This window comes from Heteronotia binoei, chromosome 7 (assembly GCF_032191835.1).
Source record: "Heteronotia binoei isolate CCM8104 ecotype False Entrance Well chromosome 7, APGP_CSIRO_Hbin_v1, whole genome shotgun sequence".
NCBI lineage: Eukaryota > Metazoa > Chordata > Lepidosauria > Squamata > Gekkonidae > Heteronotia > Heteronotia binoei.
The window spans coordinates 54,037,616-54,058,808 of record NC_083229.1 but is presented as its reverse complement, the minus strand read 5'-3'; the positions used below and the strand labels follow the sequence as shown (position 1 = coordinate 54,058,808).

The following is a 21,193-nucleotide window of genomic DNA, read 5'->3' as shown; positions in this document are numbered from 1 at the left end:
CTTGGGTATCACAGAGACCACAGCACTTCTTCGTGGAACCCCTGGCGGATTGGCACCTTATCCAACCACAGGCCTTCCCCCTTTCCCCGGGGCCCCCTTCATAAAGTGTAGTCTAAAGCGGTTGGGGATCTATGTGGTACAGGGTTTGACTGCCAGCATTCAAAACAGTAAAAATATTTAATTAGAAGAGGAAAAGAAAAGAAAAGAAAAACAAAACAAAAACAGTTGCATGTAAAAGTTTAGCACAGCACAGCACCCGCACAGCAACCAGAATGACAAATAAAAGGTGGATTTAAACGCATCCTACTGTCCCTGGTCTAATCTTGCCCTGCCTTGTGGGTGACTTACTCGGTCTGACTGCCTGGGGTCCTTTTCCTCTTGAGTAGGCCTCTCCCACAGGCAGGAGCCCACACACTGGTAACCTCTCTCTTTGAGCGCCAGCTGAGGACTGGCCTTTTCCCGCCTAATTCAAATAAAAAACCCAAAAGGCTTTCCCCCTAGAGTTGCTGGTTTAACTCCAGAAGGGAGGAGGGAATGAGGGGAAGGCTAAAGAACTTCCTGCCCCTCTAGGAGGCTTCCCCCCTAGAGTTGATAGTTTAACTCCGGAAGGGAGGGGGGGAGTGAAGGGAAGACTAGGCCACACAGCCTACCTAGTAGTTTCATGTTCCCCTCCAACCAAGCACCAACATTAACCAAGATGGCGTTTCTCCACAAATACTAGGGTTGCCAAGTCCAATTAAAGAAAAATCTGGGGACTTTGGGGGTGGAGCCAGGAGACTTTGGGGGTGGAGCCAAGAACAAGGATGTGACAAGCATAATTGAACTCCAAGGGAGTTCTGGCCATCACATTTAAAGGGACAGCACACCTTTTAAAATTCCTTTCTTCCATAGGAAATAATGAAGTATAGGGGCACCATCTTTTGGGGCTCATAGAATTGGACCCTCTGGTCCAATCGTTTTGAAACTTGGGGGGTATTTTGGGGAGAGGCACTAGATGTTATACTAAAAATTTGGTGCCTCTACCTCAAAAAATAGCCCCCCCCCAGAGCCCCCAATACCAACGGATGAATTCCCTATTATTCCCTATGGGAATCGTTCTCCATAGGGAATAATAGAATGCACAGTAGACATTTCCCTCCCCCCCCCACGCTTTCTAAAAGGGGGGAGGGCCTCCAAACCAGGGAATCCCCTGCCCCCTCCCTCTCTCTCTCACACACACACACACTCTTACCAGATCTTCTTCCGGAGAACTCTTGCTGTGAAATTGAAAGCAAAAGAAAGGGCGGGGCTGTTCTCCCAAGCCCTTCCTGCTCCCTGCCCAGCCTTAAAGGGGCAGACATTTTACAAACGGCTCAGGAGCTCTATAATGAAGCCTACAGGTATGTTCTCCCCCCTCCACCCCCCACCCCCCGCTTCCCACTTCTTGAACACCGGGAGATGAGGCTGCAAACCCAGGGGACTCCCGCCAGAGCGGGAGGGTTGGGAAGCCTAACAAATACAATAAAGATCAGTATTCTCCTGATTATACTCGGGAGTGGTTTTGGATAATGTTTAAGTTTGTAATGCTTTATACAGAACTATAAACCATTGGAAAAAGTTACTGGTTCATTCCAGCTAGGATAAAATAGGCTGCCTTATCCTGCTGTCACATCTAAAATAAATCTAGACTTCATAGAAAAATATTCTGAAAATGCTGAAGGCTAATGTGAAAATGGCTTTCGCTGAGCAATGGTAGGGTTTTGGTGGAAGTGGTTCTCTCCTCATATATATGTTGTGCATGTATCTTTTGGGGGAGGGGGCTTCTTTCTCCATCGCCAAAGTGTTCCAGACTAAAATCCATGTTGAATAAGCACACGTTTCAGCAGATTTAACAGCAAATGTATTCAATTTGTTGGAGAGTAAAACTGTTCCTTGATACACAGCTTGGCATTTTTTTGGCGCAATATGTGGAGATTTGCTGTCCTAAAGAGCTATCAAGCAAGTAGTTACCATGTGCATATCAACTTGAATTGCTTCATAGTTGTTGAACCAGCTGAACTGGTTTCTCTGCACTGTCGGACTGGTACAAAGAAGCTGGTTAATATGGTGAATATTTCTTCATTCTTCCTTTTCCAGTTAACTAGATGATAGTGTTTTGAAAGTAAAGGGCCTATGCTGGATCAAAAACAGTTTGGTGTGTTGTTCCAAGTAGTGCTATGTGAATGGCTGAGTCCTCTATCTGAATATTTGCAGTTGAGAACCTTCATTGCTTTATTTGAACCCTTAAAAAAGAAGACAGAAATTTCAAGATTTCATTTTTTCCCATTGTTGTACTTTAGATCGGCACTTAACCTATAGTTTTGACTCAACTTGTGTTTCATTAACACCTTTGGAAACAGAAATAAATAATTTAAGGCCAATGGTCTGGTGACTTCACTGGGTTTAAGAAAGATGTAACTGTTTAGGATTGTGCTGTACAACTGTGAAATAACAAGAAAATTCCATCTCATGTGTTGATTTCTAAAAAATTATTAGAGCTGTTTGCTCACAAGAAATGGCTAGAGATTTTAAAGGTGATGACCAGGTCTGAAGAGAACACTCCAGTAATCAGGATCTGAATTTTTGAGAATACTGCTTTGTATACTGTATGGATCTAAATCTATACAACTCCATTTATCACCCTCCTTTCCCTTAAGAATTAAAAGTAGTCAACACATGCAGCAGAAATAAATTGTGCCATTTTTCTTAGGTCTGTATCATTCAAAATATCAGTGAGGTTCTAATAAGTTTGAGCACCCAGTGGAAGGTGGGAGCGTGAAATTTCCTCATCCAGAAGAAAGATTCCAGACTTGCCTTCCTGATATGCTAACCTTCTATGCATAGGGAGCTTCCCCCTTTCCCAAGAGATCATTCAAACATATTTGAATGGTACGTCCCACAGAATATTGTGTCATGTGATTCTATTTATCCATATTTTGGCTGTTAGGGCAGAATATGCAGAGAGCATTTTCTGATATAAGTTGTACTATTGCTGGTGCTGAATAGAGTAGACAGCGTTTGGGTTTTCCCAGACAAAACATTTGTATCTAGTTTTTTTTTATCATTCTCTTCAGAATAAATGTTGCAGAACATTGTTTGTTTGCTTGTAGACCAATGTCTTTTGAAGTGTAATAAATTAAGGTTCAGACTAAAAGGAGTACAGCTGTCTTGAATGACTCATATTGTATGATATGGTTCAGGAGATTTAGAGGAAGAGAGATATATAGCAATCTCTAAATTAATTCTGTCTTGTTATAAAATTGATTTTTTTCATATTCTCACTTCATTGTACTATAAATTCCATAAAGCTCTTGGTTTTGTGGAGGAACTTGTAATCTAGACTCATGGTTTGGACATTTTATTGTATATTAAGTGAAGGTTTTTTATTGATAATGCATCTATATTATTTTTTGTAAGCTCAAACATTGGATATGTCTTCAGCCCCCAACTGCTTAATCTTCAGGGGACTTTTCTTGATACTGAATTAAAAATATTGCATAAATCTAGTAAATGGATCTCTGTGATTGAGGTAGCTAAACCTGTGTTGTATCTACAGATGACTGCTCTGGCTTGGAAAATTCCTGGAGATTTGGAATGATGCTTGAGGAGGCAAGGGAGTTTATTAAGGTTGTGATAAAGAAACATATAGAAAACACCTTTATTCCACCCTTAAGTTCCAAAAGATGTTTTACTTTCCTTTCTTTAATGATTCATTTTATCTAAAACTGCCACATCCACAAAGTTGTTTGTTGTACCCAAGACCATTCTGTTCTAAAATAGACTGTTATCTCCTGTAGCCTAGAAAAGCAAATGAGTTCTATGTCTCTGGCATTGGTGACAAAAATGAAGCAAATTCCCATCAGATGATGTTTACAGATGCTTCCAGAAGGACAAACTCAAAACTGGTAGTTTATCATGTCTTCCAATTACACAGAATTGTGTATGGAACTTGGCAGAATCTGACACTTGGCACAGAATCCTGTTAAGTCATAGCTTTTTTTTTTTTAGCCTTTACAGCTGCAAAGATATGCTTGAAAACGTGCAATCAGTATCTGTTAAGAGCTGGATAGGAAATGTTGCACAATTTGTAGAAGTACGAGTTCTTCTCCCATGCCCTTCCTTGAGTTTCCATCATCTCTCCATTGCTTGCTTAGTTCATGAGGATTGGAGGAAGAAGACCTGTACCTTCCTGTCTGCAGAACATTATCCAAGGAAGGCAGAGGGCATCTAGTGGAGTTCCAGCCATCAGGAGGGGCCTGGAGTTCTCCTGGAATTATAACTGATCTCCAGATTAGAGAGATCAGTTTTCCTGGAGAAAAATGGCTACTTTGGAGGATGTCGCATTATATACTGATGAGGTCCCTCCTTTCCCCAAACCCTCTTCTCCTCAGGCTCATCCCCCTTCAAATCTCCAGGAATTTTCCAACACAGAGTTGGCAACCCTACCATTTAGCTGGTTTTTACATCTAAGTATTTGACTTAGCTCATATGCTATATAGATCCTATGCATACAGATCCTATATGCATGGAGAAATGCATAACTTTCCATGCATTATGGAAAGAGTTCTCTACTGCAGAGTATGTTACTGTGGTGCTATGCCCTTTCTGCTTCTTGAAAGATGCTGTTCTGGAATCAGTGTAAGTACTCGGTGCCAGAAGAATACAGTCTGCAGTGAACAGCCAACCTTGCGATGGAGTACAGTACAGCACTGTGCAGCAATGTTAAAGACCCAGGCCTTGCAGGGGGGCATTATAGTGGTTACAGCATCAAGATTATACCAAGGTTCAGATTCCTTCTCAGCTGCAGAGTTTTCTGGATAATCTTGGGCAAATTCTCTCTCCGCCTTACCTACCTCATAGGGGTTTTGTGAGGATAAAATGTAGGGAAGAACCATATCCTGAGTTCCTTGGAGAAGGAACAAGATAGAAATGGATGGATTAATTTACACGTTCTCTTTCCTGTTTTGAAAAGAACTAAATATTCAGAGAAACTTCCGGAAATATTTGGAAATAACAGCATCATTTACAGTACTTGCATAATATGCCTTCTTTTACCATAATTTTTTTACCACAATTTGGTCTAGCTAAATGCCTCCTCTGCAAAAATGTGAAATGTCCATGTTACAAATAACTGGAAGTGAAAATAGCTGGCTTAATTGAAAAAGAAGCAGCAGCAAGGACTATCTTTCTGATAATCAACTTTAGAGGCTAGGCACTGAGAAAGGGGGACCTGTTAATCTTCTATCATCCACCAGCTGCCCAGTGAAAAAACCTTCTTTTGTGTTGTGTTCAATGGTCTGAGTTAGTCATTTAACACCTGCAGGCAAAAACGCAGCACAAGAACATGTGAAAATCGTTAGAGCAAAACTGTTCTGACGTCTCTGATTGGAAAAAGCAAGAGACGCCATAAGAATGGAATTAGATTGAGTCAGCTGTAGTCTTATTGTACATAAACGCTGAACTAAAACTGCTCAGGCCATTCATTACCCAGTGAACAAATTTGTTCAAATGCAATTTTAACCTAAAGTAATATCACTGGCTTGTTAATCTTTGAGCAATTTGGAATTGTGATCTTTAAGGAAACATTTGTAACATTAAAAAAAAAAATGCTGTCACCAGTATAGGTTTGAATGCAGGCATCCTTAATTCTGCAGAACTGACGTGTAAAAACAAAAAATTAAGCCATTTCTGATTTACAGTTGCACTCATTCTGGCAGAAATGCAATTCTAGCACATTGTCACTTCCTGCAAGCATATAGCAGCTGTGAACTGCTGTATAGCAATTATAGATGTCTTAATCTTACAAATGGATTTCTGCAGGTGGAATCCCAGCAAGGTCCATGGAGGCATATCCAGGTGTCATGGGATGAGATTATAGAAGGAGAATTGCTTGTTTTGTTCTCATTTCCGCCTTCTAGCATGCCTGTTGGAATGTTTTTTTAAAAAAAATTACAACTATTAAATAAGTTTGTCTAAATAAAACAAGCTGTTATTATAGACTTCTAAAAGTAATCAACCAAATGTGGATTCTTGACTAGGTTGCCAGGGTATATTCTTGGCTTGCATATAGAGCTTTAGCAACTTCAGGCTCAGTCTCTGGAGATGTACCATATAAATCTTTTAAATAGTCTTGTCTCCCCTGAAAAAATATTTTCCATCTGTCCATGGTTCTAGCCCCCGATTCCAAGGACTACAAGTCTCTGCACTGTTCAGCAATGTAGCTACTTTCTCTTAGTTAGAAATGCAGGAAAAGGACTGAATGATGTACACCTTCCCTTTGTAATCTGCACAGCAAAAGATGCTTTGGCAGAGCCCTCGTTATACTCCACAGCTGCTTACTTCCCTGTAGTAGCCAAGACTGTGGGGGTCCTGGGGGGGAACTGATTGTGACCATCAGAGATGGTTGAAGGACCAGCTGGGCCAGAGCCTCCATAACAAGGGCAGGAGCCTAGGAGCTCATTGCCTATGTCTTTGTAGGAGTGAACCTGTGGATAGGAGTGATCCCTTGTTTAGTTGCCGGCATGGCCTCTGCTAAAAATCAGCCATTGATTAGGATATCTAGGTTATTCTAATGGGAAATGTCAATACATTAAAAAAATGAGATGTTGTTCACTGATGTTGGGTTGCATCTGATACTGTGGAACCACTAATTCTCATCAAAAGCTGATTACTGTACTTGTAGCACAGTGGGAGAGGGACAACTAAGTGACCGTATAGTGTAGTGGTTATGGTATTGAATGAGGACTGGGCAGACCCAGGTTCAAATTCCTGCACAGTTACAATGGTTAGAGGATGACCTTGGGCCAGTCTTAGTTACCCCATAGAATAGGGAAGAACTGTGTATGAAGCCCTTGAAGGAGAGGATGGATAAAAAAAGTGATAGTACTGCTTCAGTAGGAAACAGGAGACAGAAAAGCTGCTCGCAAGCAGAACAATCATCTGAAACCTCAGGAAAGGTAGGGTATGAATGTTGTAATTAACTTAATGAATGAATACAATCTTTTTAAAAGAAAAATCATTGCAAAAGAATGATGTACACCTTTTGGAGTTTTTAGGAAGTTTTGATAAGCATATTAATAATGTGATTTTTCAGAAGTTTTAGATGAAGGCAATGTTACTTCCCCGTGGCACAGAGTGGTAAAGCTGCAGTATTGCAGTCGGAGCCCTCTGCTTACGACCTGAGTTCAATCCCAGCGGAAGCTGATTCAGGTAGCTGGCTCCAGGTTGACTCAGCCTTCTATCCTTCCGAGGTCGGTAAAATGAGTACCCAGCTTGCTGGGGGGAAAGTGTAGATGACTGGGGAAGGCAATGGCAAACCACCCCGTAAAAAGTCTGCTGTGAAAACATTGTGAAAGCAATGTCACCCCAGAGTAAAAAATGACTGATGCTTACACAGGGGACTACCTTTACCTTTAATGTTACTTCACACACCAACCAATATAACCACTATAAGAGGCTGAAGTTCAGTTCAGCCATATTGAGCTAATGGGAGGTTGTTCATATCAGGTGCAGACTTTGTTGTACTCTTGTGCTCCTTCCCTCCTTGCTTTGCATAGCACATCAAGAAGGAACAGAGAAGTCTTGAGCTAACTCCAATTAGTCATAGCATTCAACAGTAGGTATCTTAACTGAGGGAGATTGAGAGCCAGTTTGGTATAGTGGTTAAGAGTAGCAGACTCTAATCTGAAGAACCAGGTTTGATTCCCTACTCTTCCACATGAAGCCAGCTGGGTGACCTTGGATTAGTCACAGCTCTCCCAGAGCCCCATCTACCTCACAGAGTGTCTGTTGTAGGGCGAGGAAACCAACTCTTCATATTCTATCCCAATAGCCAATTTAGAATTCCAGTTTAGGAGGTAAAAAAACTAACTTCAGTTAACCAACCAACTCTTCTTATTCTGTCCCAGTAACCAATTTAGAATTCCAGTTAAGGAGGAAAAAAAACTAACTTCAGTTATTTGGACACTCTGACTAACCGGACTTTTTCAGTCTTGGCCCATAGTGCAAGGCAAGAAGGAACACATGAACCTGGCAATTAACCAGAGTAATTCCCAGTTTGTCCTGATGTGGGAACTGAGCCTTCTGTTAATGTAAACTTCTGCAAACCAGGGTTTGGATTTACTGGAACTTTCATGTGAGCATGCACATTCCCTACCCCTCCCTCTCCCATGGACTCAGGTTATTTCAACACTTCTCCTTTCTCAACAAACTGTTGAATGTGCTGTTACATGTAAGCCAGAACACTGTGGTGTAAAGAAGCCATAGTTTGAATAAACTGTTGCTAACATATAATGGCAAGCTATAATGTTTCATATACTTTCCCAAGTAGTTTGATGATGATGATGAAATACAAAATGAAATGCAGACTGGATGTGATCAAGTGTGATCAAGTTACAACTAATTTACGGTGACCACTCATGCGGTTTTCAAGGCAAGACGTGTTCAGAAATGGTCTTCCATCCAAATACTCACCCTGGGCCAACCCTGCTTAGCTTCTGAGATCTGGTGAGATTGTGCCACCCTGGGCTTTCCAGGTCAGGGAGAAGAGCAAACTTGATAGTTACAAAAGATCTTGAAAAACAAGCTGGAGATTTTAATTGTACTGATATAGATTTATTAATTTTGGCTTCAAGAGCAGATCTTCTAATGGATTAATTATTGCAATTTAACCTATTTATTCTATTGAATGTTAACCTCAGTTTTAATTTGTTTTCAATTCATGTATTGTATTCCCTTCAGCCTGCTGATACCTCTAGTTAATTTCTGTGTTGCCCAATCTAAAAAGATGTAGCATATCTGAAAGTTAACAGAATGCAGTATAATAAAGGCTAGGGAATCCATTATAATAAAGGCTTCTGTAGACAAAGATTTTTTTCAACTTGAAAAGAAGATGAGTGGTAGGATAAAGGAATTATTTAAGGAGGAATAGTATGGTAAAAGTAAATTACAAATTAGATGACCCCTACTCTATGTATAAAAGTAAAAACAATCAGGTAGTAAAACAATCATTTTATTTATTTTGAAAATGTGAATGTGGCTTTTCCAGAGTCCTGCAATAAAGTCACCAACTCCCAACTCTTGATGGTGTACCCTTATCACTGGCACCAATCGTCAGGAGTCTGGGTGTGACCTTGTATGCCACCTTGTCTGTGGAGGCCCAGGTTGCAAAAGTTGCTAAACTGGCATTTTTCTAACTATGCCAGGTTAGACAACTAGCTCCCTACCTGTCTTACCTCGACTTTGCCACAGTAATCCATGTAGTGGTCACTTCCAAGATAGATTATTATAATTTGCTCTGCATGAGCCTTCTCCTGCACTTTACCCAGAAGCTTCAACTGATCCAGAATGTGGCCAAGGGTTGCCAAGTTTCTGCCAGGGTCGGGGATCCCCTGGTTTGGTGGGCCCCAACCTGCCAACAGGGAGGAGGTCACCAGGGAATCCCTGCCCTTCCCAAGAGTCCTGCTACCACACTGCAAATGCAGCATGATGACATCACCCCAAATTGCTAGAGTGTGCCTGAGCAAAACCATAGAGTTTTTCACAATTTCCTAGAGTGTACAGTGCAATGTACCCAGCATGATATGTCACTTCCAGGTGATGTCATTGCACTGCGTGTGCAGAAGAAGAAGATGAAGATATTGGATTTATATCCCGCCCTCCACTCCAAAGAGTCTCAGAGCAGCTCACAATCTCCTTTACCTTCCTCCCCCACAACAAACACCCTGTGAGGTGGGTGGGGCTGGAGAGGGCTCTCACAGCAGCTGCCCTTTCAAGGATAACCTCTGCCAGAGCTACGGCTGACCCAAGGCCATTCCAGCAGGTGCAAGTGGAGGAGTGGGGAATCAAACCCGGTTCTCCCAGATAAGAGTCCAGACACTTAACCACTACACCAAACTGGCTCTCTGTGTGCAGAGCACATACGAGAAAAAAAATCTCTCAACCAGCAGCCAGTGGAGACTTGGCAACCCTAATGTGGCCACATGGGTTCTTACATGTATGGCACATATTCAATCTGTGCTGCACAAGCTGCACTAGCTCCCAGATTAAGTTCAAGGTGTTGGAGGAGGAGGAGGAGGAGGAGGAGGAGGAGGAGAAGAAGAAGAAGAAGAGGAGATTAGATTTATACCCCATCCTTCACTCAGAGTGCTTTACAATCTCCTTTCCTTTCCTCTCCCCACAGCAGACATTCTGTGAGGTAGGTGGGACCATGAGAGCTCTCACAGAACTACTCGTGAGCAGAACAGCTCTGAAATAGTTATGACTGACCCAAGGTCACTCCATCAGCTGCATATGGAGTAACCTTGGGTCAGTCATAACTTTCTCAGGCCCCTAGCAGTCAGGGTCCCACATACCTTTGGGATTGCCTCAATGTGCCTCCAGAAGATCATTACACTCTGGGACTAAGAATCTTTTGGTGGTCTCCAACCCAAGAGAGATCTAGCTGTCCTCAACTAGGGTCTGGACTTTTTGGGCAGGGCTCCTGCCTGGTGGAACACCCATACCTTGCAGGAATTACTGCCTTTCCACAGGGCATGCAAGACATTTGGTTGAGGAAAGAAATGGAACAGTACATGATCTATACTCTCAACTCCTCCCCCATTTCCCCTTGCAACCCTCCCCTCCAGGCAGCTTCTGGAACTAAATTCTTTCCCACCATATTGGAATATGTATTGCTTTATTTTTCATATGCTACTGACATTTTAATCATAGAATCATAGAGTTGGAAGGGACCTCCAGGGTCATCTAGTCCAACCCCCAAACCTTTCATTTTAACTCAAATTTATTTATTGTTCTAGTTTTCTTGTTATCCACCCTGAGCCATGCTCGGAGGAAAGGGTGGCCTATGAAATCTAATTTATAAATAAATAAACATATATAAATAAGTCTACAAGCTATAAAATAATTTGATTTAATTATCTTAGATGTCGGATAACAATTGGTTGAATGTATCAGCTTGACTAAATTTGATCTCTCTTACAGAAAGGCTTCTGTGAGTTATCATTACAGTCTGAGTCAGTGTGGTATAAAGCAGCGGTCCCCAAAACTTTTGGCACCAGGGACCGGTTTTGTGGAAGACAATTTTTCTACAGACCGGTTTGGGGCGGGGGGGCCTTGGTTTCAGGATGATACAATCATGCACTTTATTTCTATTAGTTTGGTATGGTGGTTAAGCGTGCAGACTCTTACCTGCGGGACTGGGTTTGATTTCCCACGCCTCCACTTGCAGCTGCTGGAATGGCCTCAGGTCAGCCATAGCTCTCACAGAGTTGTCCTTGAAAGGGCAGCTTCTGTGAGAGCTCTCTCAGCCCCAACTACCCCACAGGGTGTCTGTTGTGGGGGAGGAAGGTAAAGGAGATTGTGAGCTGTTCTGAGACTCTAAAATTCAGAGTGAAGGGCAGGATATAAATCCAATGTGTTATTATTATTATTATTATTACTACCACTACTACTACATTGTAATATATAATGAAATAATTATACAAGTCACAGCCCAGTTGCTAATAGGCCATGGACTGGTACTGGTCCATGGCCTGGGGATTGGGGACCCCTGGTATAAAGGATAGAGCAGAAGTTCCTGACCTTTAATCCACTACTGCTCTCCCCCTTTCCCCAGATACAACATTATGGTGGTCATGGTTGCAAGTTCATGATTTCTTAATTTTGGGGATTTCCTTGGAAGCCTGTCTGAGAGTCAGACCACATGGTCACAGTTGTGCAAATCCAATGTAATTATCAGGCGTAGGGGAATCTGATTCAGATCAGGACTGCTGTGTGTGGAAATGAGGGTTAAAAGCCTTCCCAACCATGTCTTTTTCCTGACCTGAAACACCCCAGAAGCTTTTCCGCACTGGGAAAAAGCTGTGTAGAGTGATTCAAGTTGGGAAAGCAGCACAGTTTAAACCCCATCCCCCTTTGAGCAATAGTCCTGATCCAGGATGGATCTAAGCAGCCTGATATTTAAGTTGGGGGAAAACTGCTGGGAACTGCAGAAAAACCCATCCCTGGTTTGACCATGACGCTAAATCAAAATTGGTGATCTCAGCCAACTATAGCAAAAATCAGATAAACCAAAACACACCATTTGTTTCTTGTTGCAGTCTTTAAATAGAATATTTGCACTGAAACCACTATGTTAGTTAGATCCAAGCGGGCTGCCGCTGCCTACCAGCTATGTATGGCTTTGCTCACTGTGCTGGATTCCTCGTCTGATGAAGTGTGCTTAAGAGTACACAAAAGCTTACGTTCTAAATAAAAATTGGTTGGTCTTAAAGGTGCAACTTGACTCCTACTCTGTTAGTTATTGTACTTTGAGCTAAAATTAAACAAATCTTGGACCTCTTCAGCAACTGCCTTTTTAAGGTTAAGTTGTTCTAGCAATTAGAGTCTTGGAGAATAATAGACCAAACATGTTTTACAGGGGCTTTTGACTTTTGGTATGATCCTGTCTGCTTTTATCAGACCTGTTTGAATATGCTGCAGCTTTATTTGCTTCAATTCACTCTGGAGAAAATTAAGCTGTACAAAATCCTCCGTGAAAATGCATTTTGACCAACAGAGAATTAAACTAAAGGACAATTAAGACTTAAGTAACATATTCTTATTTTCTTATTCTTATAGACTGCTAAAGCATTCCTTCCAAAAATGCTGGAGTTGAATCATGGGCATATTGTGACTGTTGCAAGTTCCCTTGGCCTGTTCAGTACTGCAGGAGTGGAGGTATGTGAGACTTCTTAAAACTGATCCTTTGCATCAAAGCACTTCATGCTGTTGTCAGATTTGCTGCACAACTGAATGCTTAAAGCCCCATAAGGGAAGGCAGAGAGATTTTTAGGCACTCACAGCTCAAGAGTAATGAATCCAATTTCTTTGGAAAATTTAACGTGCATGTTAATTTAAGTACTGCAATATGTAACATGTCAGTGCTTATGATTTAAGCTTGCTATCTGTGAGACTATCATTGCAGGCAGGGCTTTTTTTGTTAGAAAAAGTCCAGCAGGAATTCATTTGCATATTAGGCCACACCCCCATATGCCAAGCCAGCTGGAACTACATTCCTGTGCATTCCTGCTCAAAAAAAAGCCCTGATTGTAGGAGAGTTTGGATAATATGCAGCTCATTCTGCAATACTCAGCAGAATTATAGAAGTGGGAATCTGAACAATTCTAGCATACTGTCTCTTCTCCCACACCTGCATCACCACTACATGTATACTGCAAAGTACATTTAGAGAGCAATCCTATGCAAGTCTACTTAAATTCCTACTGAAATCCAGTTAGTGGAGCTTACTCACAGGAAAGTGTTCTTAGGCTGGCACTATTGAAAGTGTAGTAGCTTAAGAACTAACAATTCAATGCTATGCATAATTATGCCTGTTTGAGTCCATCAAAATCACAGAATTGCACTGCCAGTGTCACAATAAGGCATGTTTAGCTTACAGACTTCAGAAGGAAAAAAATGTGAGAGGCATGGATATATTGTGGAATGGAGTAACCTTGTATATTCAAGATGGTATAAGGTAGACAATTTTTGTATCTTCTAGTCTATTGTCTCTAGATTAATTTGCCCCAAGCTGTGTCACTACTAGTGACCAGTGGAAACAAAATGTTTAAAGAATTAGTTACCCACCTACGTGTGTTTTTAATTTCTAGCAACTGAAGTCGTGGGGGTTTTTTTGCTTCTCTTTCATGCTGGTGTTTTACGAAGGCACAGTTTAGCAACCGTTTTTTGTTTCTCCCTTTTTATTCCTGCCACAACAGTAATTCATTAGTCAACCTTTGTGTTACATAACATAACAGCCAGTTGTGGTCAAGCAGGACAAAATCTTTGGGTGGGCAAGCAAACTAGATGTTTGTTTAGACCTTGTGAGCCTGACTGCTGGAAATTTAGATGTATAAGAAGGCATTTGTGAGGATCCAGAAGTGGGCAGTTGGGATAAACTTCCCTATTTTAAGGCAGTCTGTTGACAACCTTGTCCAGACCTTTCCTCTTTACTTCCTGTATCATCTGCCTGCACATCTCTCTCTTTTCCTTCCATACATGGTCGCTACATTTGTTACCAGGAAAAAAGAGAACTCTCACTTCAGTGTGCCTTACCCTTCTGGGACATTAACCTATAGCAGTTGTCTTTTCTTATTTTGTTGCAGTAAATTCCTTTAGAGGCAAGACTTCAGATTACAACCAAGATTGTAATTGCACATTACAACCAAGGCAATTGGCAATTATTTGTCTGAAGGTCCCAAGTATAATGTTCTAAAGAACCATGAGTATTTAAGACTTGAGGCTGCAGTCCTAGGAGCACTTACTAGAGAGTAAGCCCCATTAAATTAAATTGGTCTTATTTCTGAGTAAACATGCATGGATTGCACTGTAAGATTAATGGTTTTTCCTTTCTCCCTTAGTATCATGGTTTAGATAGTTTCATACATTATGTTTTATTAAAACTCCTTGAGGCAGGAGTCTCCAGTATTTATCTTGAGACAGTTTGTCAGTTCAGCCAGATGACTTTGCCATAGAAGCAATCTGTTTTTGTATGTGTGCTGCTGCTTGAAATATAGACATTTCAGCAGAAAACCACATCAAAACCATGTTTGTTCTTTGTTATAACTTTTTCCATTTGGATCTAAGAACATAAAAGGATAGTTTCAAATATGTTCCCCTCTTTCTTGTTATACATTCTCACGCTTGCATTCTTTCTTAACAATCTAGGATTATTGTGCCAGTAAATTTGGAGCTGTGGGTTTTCATGAATCTCTAAGCCATGAACTGAAGGCAGCTGAAAAGGATGGCATTAAAACAACCCTGGTCTGCCCTTACCTTGTAGACACTGGAATGTTCAGAGGTTGCAGAATAAGGTAAACAGGCTAGCTAGTTTTTTCTCCATCTCTGCTCTTAGTTAGGGGAAATAGAGAAAAATGCAAATGTGTTAAATGCCATTAGAACCTGCAGTTATAGTCTGTAGCAATACAAGATTTCTTTTCCAATTTACAAGCATACTTAAAGATGTCTATAATTTTTCTCATGTAATAGGGAAGCACAAGTTGCAGTTTTAAATTCTTTTTGACCCCGCATAAACTTCACAGTCATTAGGTGCATCTACATATCTAGAGTGAATTTTCCAATGTTAGGATTTTTTAAAGGCACATCACAACTGAGTTCAGCACTTCTTGAGAGCCATTGATTTTAGAGGGTGAGGTAAATGCATGCTTTGGTCTCTATCTCTTTTGAAATCAATGGGCTTTAAAAATCAACATCATTCCATGTGAATCATGTGTTGTGTCTGCATATATGGGTCTGTGTGAGCTTATTTCTAAAATGAGGTTTTCTTTGTTTTTCAGAAAAGAAATTGAGCCATTCCTTCCACCTTTGAAACCAGACTACTGTGTAAAGCAAGCTATGAGAGCTATACTTACTGATCAGCCTATGATTTGTACACCTCGCTTAATGTATATGGTCACTTTCATGAAAAGGTGACTATTCTGAAAATACTGAATTGGCCTAAAATGTGTGTGTTGTGTCTGATAAACCAGGTTACATTAACACTGGAACTTTCCTCTAGTGTGAGAAGTTTTCCACAAAGGAAAAAAGCTCTTCCATTAGAGACACTGAGTCATGGAAGACTTTGTAGCAGATGCCTCTGTCCTGCTGTCCTGTTCCTAGGGCCTATGCATGACTTCCTTCTTTTATTCATGATACTTAGCTCTTCTATGGTGCAGACCATGCTTCTTTGTCTAAAAACTGGATACTATTCTGATCTCCATACTCTCTGCAGAGAAAATTGACACAGTTAAAAAGTATCCACAACCACTGATTTTTTAGGAAAGGAAAAATTAACCTTCAGGAGCCTCTTTAAAGATACTGGCTGCATTCAGATGTCACAACAAACCTGTTTGTCCATAACTGGCATGAACACAACATCTTCTCATGAGTATGCCTCCTTCCTGCCACCTCCTGGTTCCTCTCCTTGCACACAGAGTACAATTGAAAGCTTCCTAGTTTTTTAAGCCTTCAGTAAAACTCCATAACATCTAAACGCAGGCACCCTGGCAAACTAGAAATTTGTGTCCTGCCCTCAAATCTGTATTCTAAACCATGGTTTAAATTAGGTTTACCATCCTCAAGGTGAGGCATGGCGTTCTCCTAGACTACATAGATCCATTCCCCTGGAGGAAGTGACAGGGTCAAAGAGCAGACTCCCTGACATCACATCCCTGCTGTCCTCCCTCACCTTTTCAGGTCCTACCCCCAAATCTCCAGGAATTTTGCAAACTGGAATTGGCAACCCTAGGTTTCATCCTTTAGTAAACCTGGAAGTTATTGATCATGCTGCATGCACCAGGGGAAGAATGAGGGATGAAGTTCTTGAGTGCTAGAAGAAACGTCTCCACTCATCTCAGACAAACAGGAGTGGTATAAGCTCTGTCCTACTGCACATTGTATCATCAGAGTTGCGGCATTCCTTTGGCGCAAACATCTTCTATGAACAGAAATTGTGTGTTGCACTCTCCTGTTTCTTTCTTGAGGAGTGTGACACAAGCTGCATTAATAATACTTAGCCTTTCTATAGCACTGTCAGTGTGGAAAGTACTATGTTCACATTATCCTTTCATCCTTCCAACAGCCCCATAAAATAAGCCGGTATTATAATGAGAAAGCAGACAGAGGCATCTCTATTATCTGGAAAGCATGATCCTTTAGATACCTCTGCTCTATTGGGCTGCTGTCTTCCCTCCAATGCTGTTTCCAAGCCTTCTCAGCTGGAGGAAGACTGCTTGGGTATCAGCTTAGCTAGAGTGCTGTCAGGAATAAAATGGTGGTGGCATTCCTATTGCATCTGAATGAGCCCTGTGATATACTGGGAGAGAGACAGTTTGGTGTAATGGCTAAGTGTGTGGACTCTTATCTGGGAGAACTGGGTTTGATTCCCCACTCCTCCTCCACTTGCAGTTGCTAGAATGGCCTTGGGTCAGCTATAGCTCTTGTAGGAGTTGTCCTTGAAAGGGCATCTTCTGGGAGAGCTCTCTCAGCCCCCACTACCTCACAGGGTGTCTGTTGTGAGGGGGGGAAGGTAAAGGAGATTGTGACCACTCTGAGACTCTAAGGGTGGTTTCACACAGGAGATTTTCCCCAAGCTAGCTCCGCCTCCCATTTGGATTAAAAGTGCATGATCACACAAGCACTTCTGCTCTCTGAGCCGCACCGGTACTCACCCCGTCTCCAGACACCTCCTACCCGCATCAAAAAGCTACCTGGATTTTCCCCGTAGCATCCCCTGAATCAGATGTAGGTTGCATAATTGGCTGCTGTCTGAATGCCCTAGGGCGACTCATAAGCAGAAGAGCTGTGTGATTGTGCCAAGCCATTTCCAGTAAGATTGGGTGTTTTTCCCCCCTAACCTCTCTCTGAGGTGCGCTGGTGTGCTTCTCCGATTGAACGCACACAAAGGGGCCTTTCCGCAGCGGGTCCATGGTTGAGCCGGGCTAGCAGTGTGAATGGGTAACCACTGACCGCTGCTGGGATCCTGCCACTTCAGCAGCGGCTGTCTGATCGCCAAGAAATGGTTCAAAATGAAGCAGATTTTTTTCGCAACAGGATAAAATCGTGTCAATTTCACAGCGTGAAACCAGCCTGAAATTCAGAGTATAGGGCAGGATATAAATCCAATTTCTTATTCTTATGTGTACCCCTCCCCCCAGACATATGCTATTTTCCCAATCTGAAATGATCTGGAGGAGTCTTATTTTTCCCCACTGGGAAACCTTTCTGTATTTTTTCAATTCAAATCCCCAGTGAGCCAAATAACATTCTGCCAGGGCTGTTTCAGGTCAGGAAAAGGCTGTACCAGGAAGGCTGAAGCCTAGGGATGTACCAGGATTATAAAATGGCTCTGGAGCAAGCCATGGTTAGCGGTCTTCATGTGCTGCAAGCCAGGACAGCAGAGCCACTCAGCTCAGCAGCTCCAACAGGAGGTCTTGGCTCATCCCTTGTCTTCTGCCAGACACTGACAGCAGTGCAGGAGAAGACACACGGAGAGCTAGGCACTTATCCTCACTGTCACTGAAGGGTCTGAGCCAAGTGCACCCTGTGACATTGGCAGAAGTTCTTTAGCTGGATGCACTTTCTTTTCCCCACCAGTGGACCTCTAGTGAAGCTGCCTATGGCTACATTTCTGTGTATGTCTGCCTTTCTTGAAGTTCTTCCTACACACCACAGTTCTGATCTGAATCAGGACCCATATTCCTGAGAATTAGGTTCCTGGTAAGGAACTCACAAATGCATGTGGATTGTGTGCATCTGGGGAGGATTTAGCAAAAAGTGTGACTTGAAGTCACTGTGCTGCATCTGCACTGTACGTAAAGGAGAATTGCTAAAACCTTCAAATCGTCCACCCTGCATTTTACAACTGTAACAGCCTATAAATTTTTTTGTCTTTCAACCTAAATGATTCCATTACTGCTTTGTTATTTCAGGGGTTTGTTTACTTATTCAAGAAATGATCATGACGACAAGGTCAGAGGTTTCAAAAGCAAATAAACAAAAACATGACAATGTCTGTCTCAACCACTACCTTGTTTCTTTTGGCTGTTTTTCTGACTGTGCCTTTTGAAAAGAGGCGTAGCTGTCCCCTTTTACTCTCATTAATTTCAGACTAGTTCAGGCCTTTAAATGTTTGTCTTTGTAAAACGAATGCCTCATCTGTAGATTTTATCAATTACCAGTTACTCAATGTACATCATGTGCTCTTAATCTTTCTTTTCCCCTCTCTTTGTAGCATCCTGCCTTTTGAAGCCGTTGTGTGTATGTATCGATTCTTGGGAGCAGACAAGTGTATGTACCCTTTCATTGCTCAGCGCAAACAGGCTACAAATAACAATGAAGCAAAAAATGGGATTTGACCTCTAACGACGGACTAGCATTTGTAGCAGAATTACGATCAAAACCTACAACTGAATTGTGAAGTGCACTTGCATTTAGCTGATGCAATCATTAAAACCTTTTACTGTGGCATTCTCTTGGATCTTTTACCTGTATAGTGGGCAGAAATATAACTGTTTTTACATACTGTATATAAAGTAACTCAAGTTATTGGAAGTGTGACAGGAAAAATGAATTTTAAAATATAGTGGTTACCTTTGGTCCTTTCAGAATTTTTGCTAAGTGTACAGTAACTTTAGCCATGATACTATTTTGTAGAAATAAACCTATATATGACTTCCTCCTGAGCTGACCATTCAAATATAATTATTTCACAAACTGTTTTAACTTTTCTGTGGTATTAAATTATGCAGTGAATCCTAATGAAATTTAGCACTGCAGTGTTCCAGAGGAGATCACCTAGCCTATGAGCTGAATTGTAAGGTAAATTCTCCTATGTAACATCTGCATGTATTGATTCTAAGTCTCCCTGATTCAGAAGTAATATTGACATTTCAGAAACCTTTCAGAGCAAACCTGTGTAATTAATCTCTTCGCATTGTGTGTGTGTGTAAAATGCCATCAGGTCGCAGCCAACTTGTGGCAACACCATAGGATTTTCAAGGTAAGAGACTAACAGAGGTGGTTTAACCTTGCCTTCCTTTGCATAGTGGCCCTGGAATTCCTTTGTGGTTTCCCTTCCAAATATGAACCAGGGCGAGCCCTGCTTATATTATAAGATCTTATAAGATCGGGCTAGCTTGAGCAATCCTGGTCAGGGCCTCCTCCCATTACTAAGATACAATTCATGACATTAGAACAAAGTAGGAGTCAAGTGGCACCTTTAAGACCAACAAAGTTTTATTCGGAATGTAAGCTTTTGTGTGTGCATGCACACTTCTTCAGACGAGGAATCAAGTACAGTGAGCAGAGCTACATATAGCTGGTAGGCAGTGGTTTAGAATGCATTAGAATTTTGCATTCTAAACCACTGCCTACCAGCTATAAGTAGCTCTGCTCACTGTATCTCATTCCTTTCTCTGAAGAAGTGTGCAGAAAGCTTACATTCTGAATAAAACTTTGTAGGTCTTAAAGGTACAACTTGACTCCTACTTTGTTCTACTGCTTCAGACCAACATGGCTGCCCACTTGGATCTAATTCATGGCATTAAACCTATAAACGTTAAGCTGTCAACTTGTGTTTTGGGACGACAGTCCAATCCTGTGTATATTTACTTGAAGTTCCCTTGAATCGACAGTTTGCTCCCACATATTCGTAAGATCACAGTGTAAAAAAAAAGGACATTTAAAAACTCTTTCCCCCCCCCCCCTGCCCCAATTCACCTTCCAGCACTGTGTAATATATTTTGTTCTCTAAGCTCTGGCCTAAAACTCAAAGCAATGGAGTTAGGAGAAGAACAACTGCAAGTCATGGTTTTTGTGCCAACTAATTCTAGAGCTAAAACAATGCTGAATGCAACTTGAATGTTGGAGGACAGAAAGGTGTAAAAACTTTTTTTTAAAATGTATTCACATTGTAGAACAGGAAGACATTTTTACAATTTTTTTGTAAAAAGAATTTTGTGCCTTCAAATTGGTAATCTGTATTAGTGGAATATTGTAAAGGTGAACTACCTCTATATCTAAATGTACACCATCTACTTGTAAATTACTATAAAATGAATCCTGTGATGACTTTTTTTAGAATGTCATGTTAAATAGTGACCAACCTTTGTGGTGATTAAAGTAAGCCACTTTGTTCTTTAAACAGTGACTTGTATGTGTTATAAATGCTGGTAAATTAGTAAGAACCATATCAGTACTGAGAAGCACAACCTCACATTGGTGCATCCCCAACACTGGTACAGAGCTAGGGTAGCTAGCTGGTATCCTATGCTTTCTCAGCAGAGATATCTGAAAAAAAGTCCCAGCTCCAAGGAGCATTAGAGTACATTGTGACACCAGCCACACTCTCCAGTCACAGAACAACATATTGCTATCATGTCAGTCATGCATGGAAACAGCCAACCAATACACTTTGATACTAGCACAATTTCCTGATATTCTCACAGGACACAGGAAGAGGCAAGATGTAACACAGCACCCTCTAGTCTGTGGAGGACAGTAGCAAGCCGAATAGGATTCCCCATAATTATGCCTTCTTCTGGAACTCTAGAGGTACGGGTTCGCATCCTCTCTTGCATTTCCCTGGGCAGAAGAACCTCAGATGAAAAGTTGAGGGCTTTTCACCAAAAAGGTTCAG

General features: G+C 41.5%; 1 protein-coding gene across 1 annotated transcript in view; it reads left to right on the top strand.

The window, feature by feature from the left end:
• RDH10 (retinol dehydrogenase 10) overlaps window positions 1-20,698 on the top strand; it is a 42,115-nt gene extending 21,417 nt beyond the window's left edge. The window contains exons 3-6 of the mRNA XM_060243638.1: window positions 12,637-12,735; window positions 14,725-14,870; window positions 15,354-15,485; window positions 18,788-20,698. Coding sequence (XP_060099621.1) covers window positions 12,637-12,735; window positions 14,725-14,870; window positions 15,354-15,485; window positions 18,788-18,911 — 501 coding nt within the window. The 3' untranslated portion in view covers window positions 18,912-20,698. The remainder of the gene's footprint in view (window positions 1-12,636; window positions 12,736-14,724; window positions 14,871-15,353; window positions 15,486-18,787) is intronic.
• Window positions 20,699-21,193: the final 495 nt, after the last annotated feature.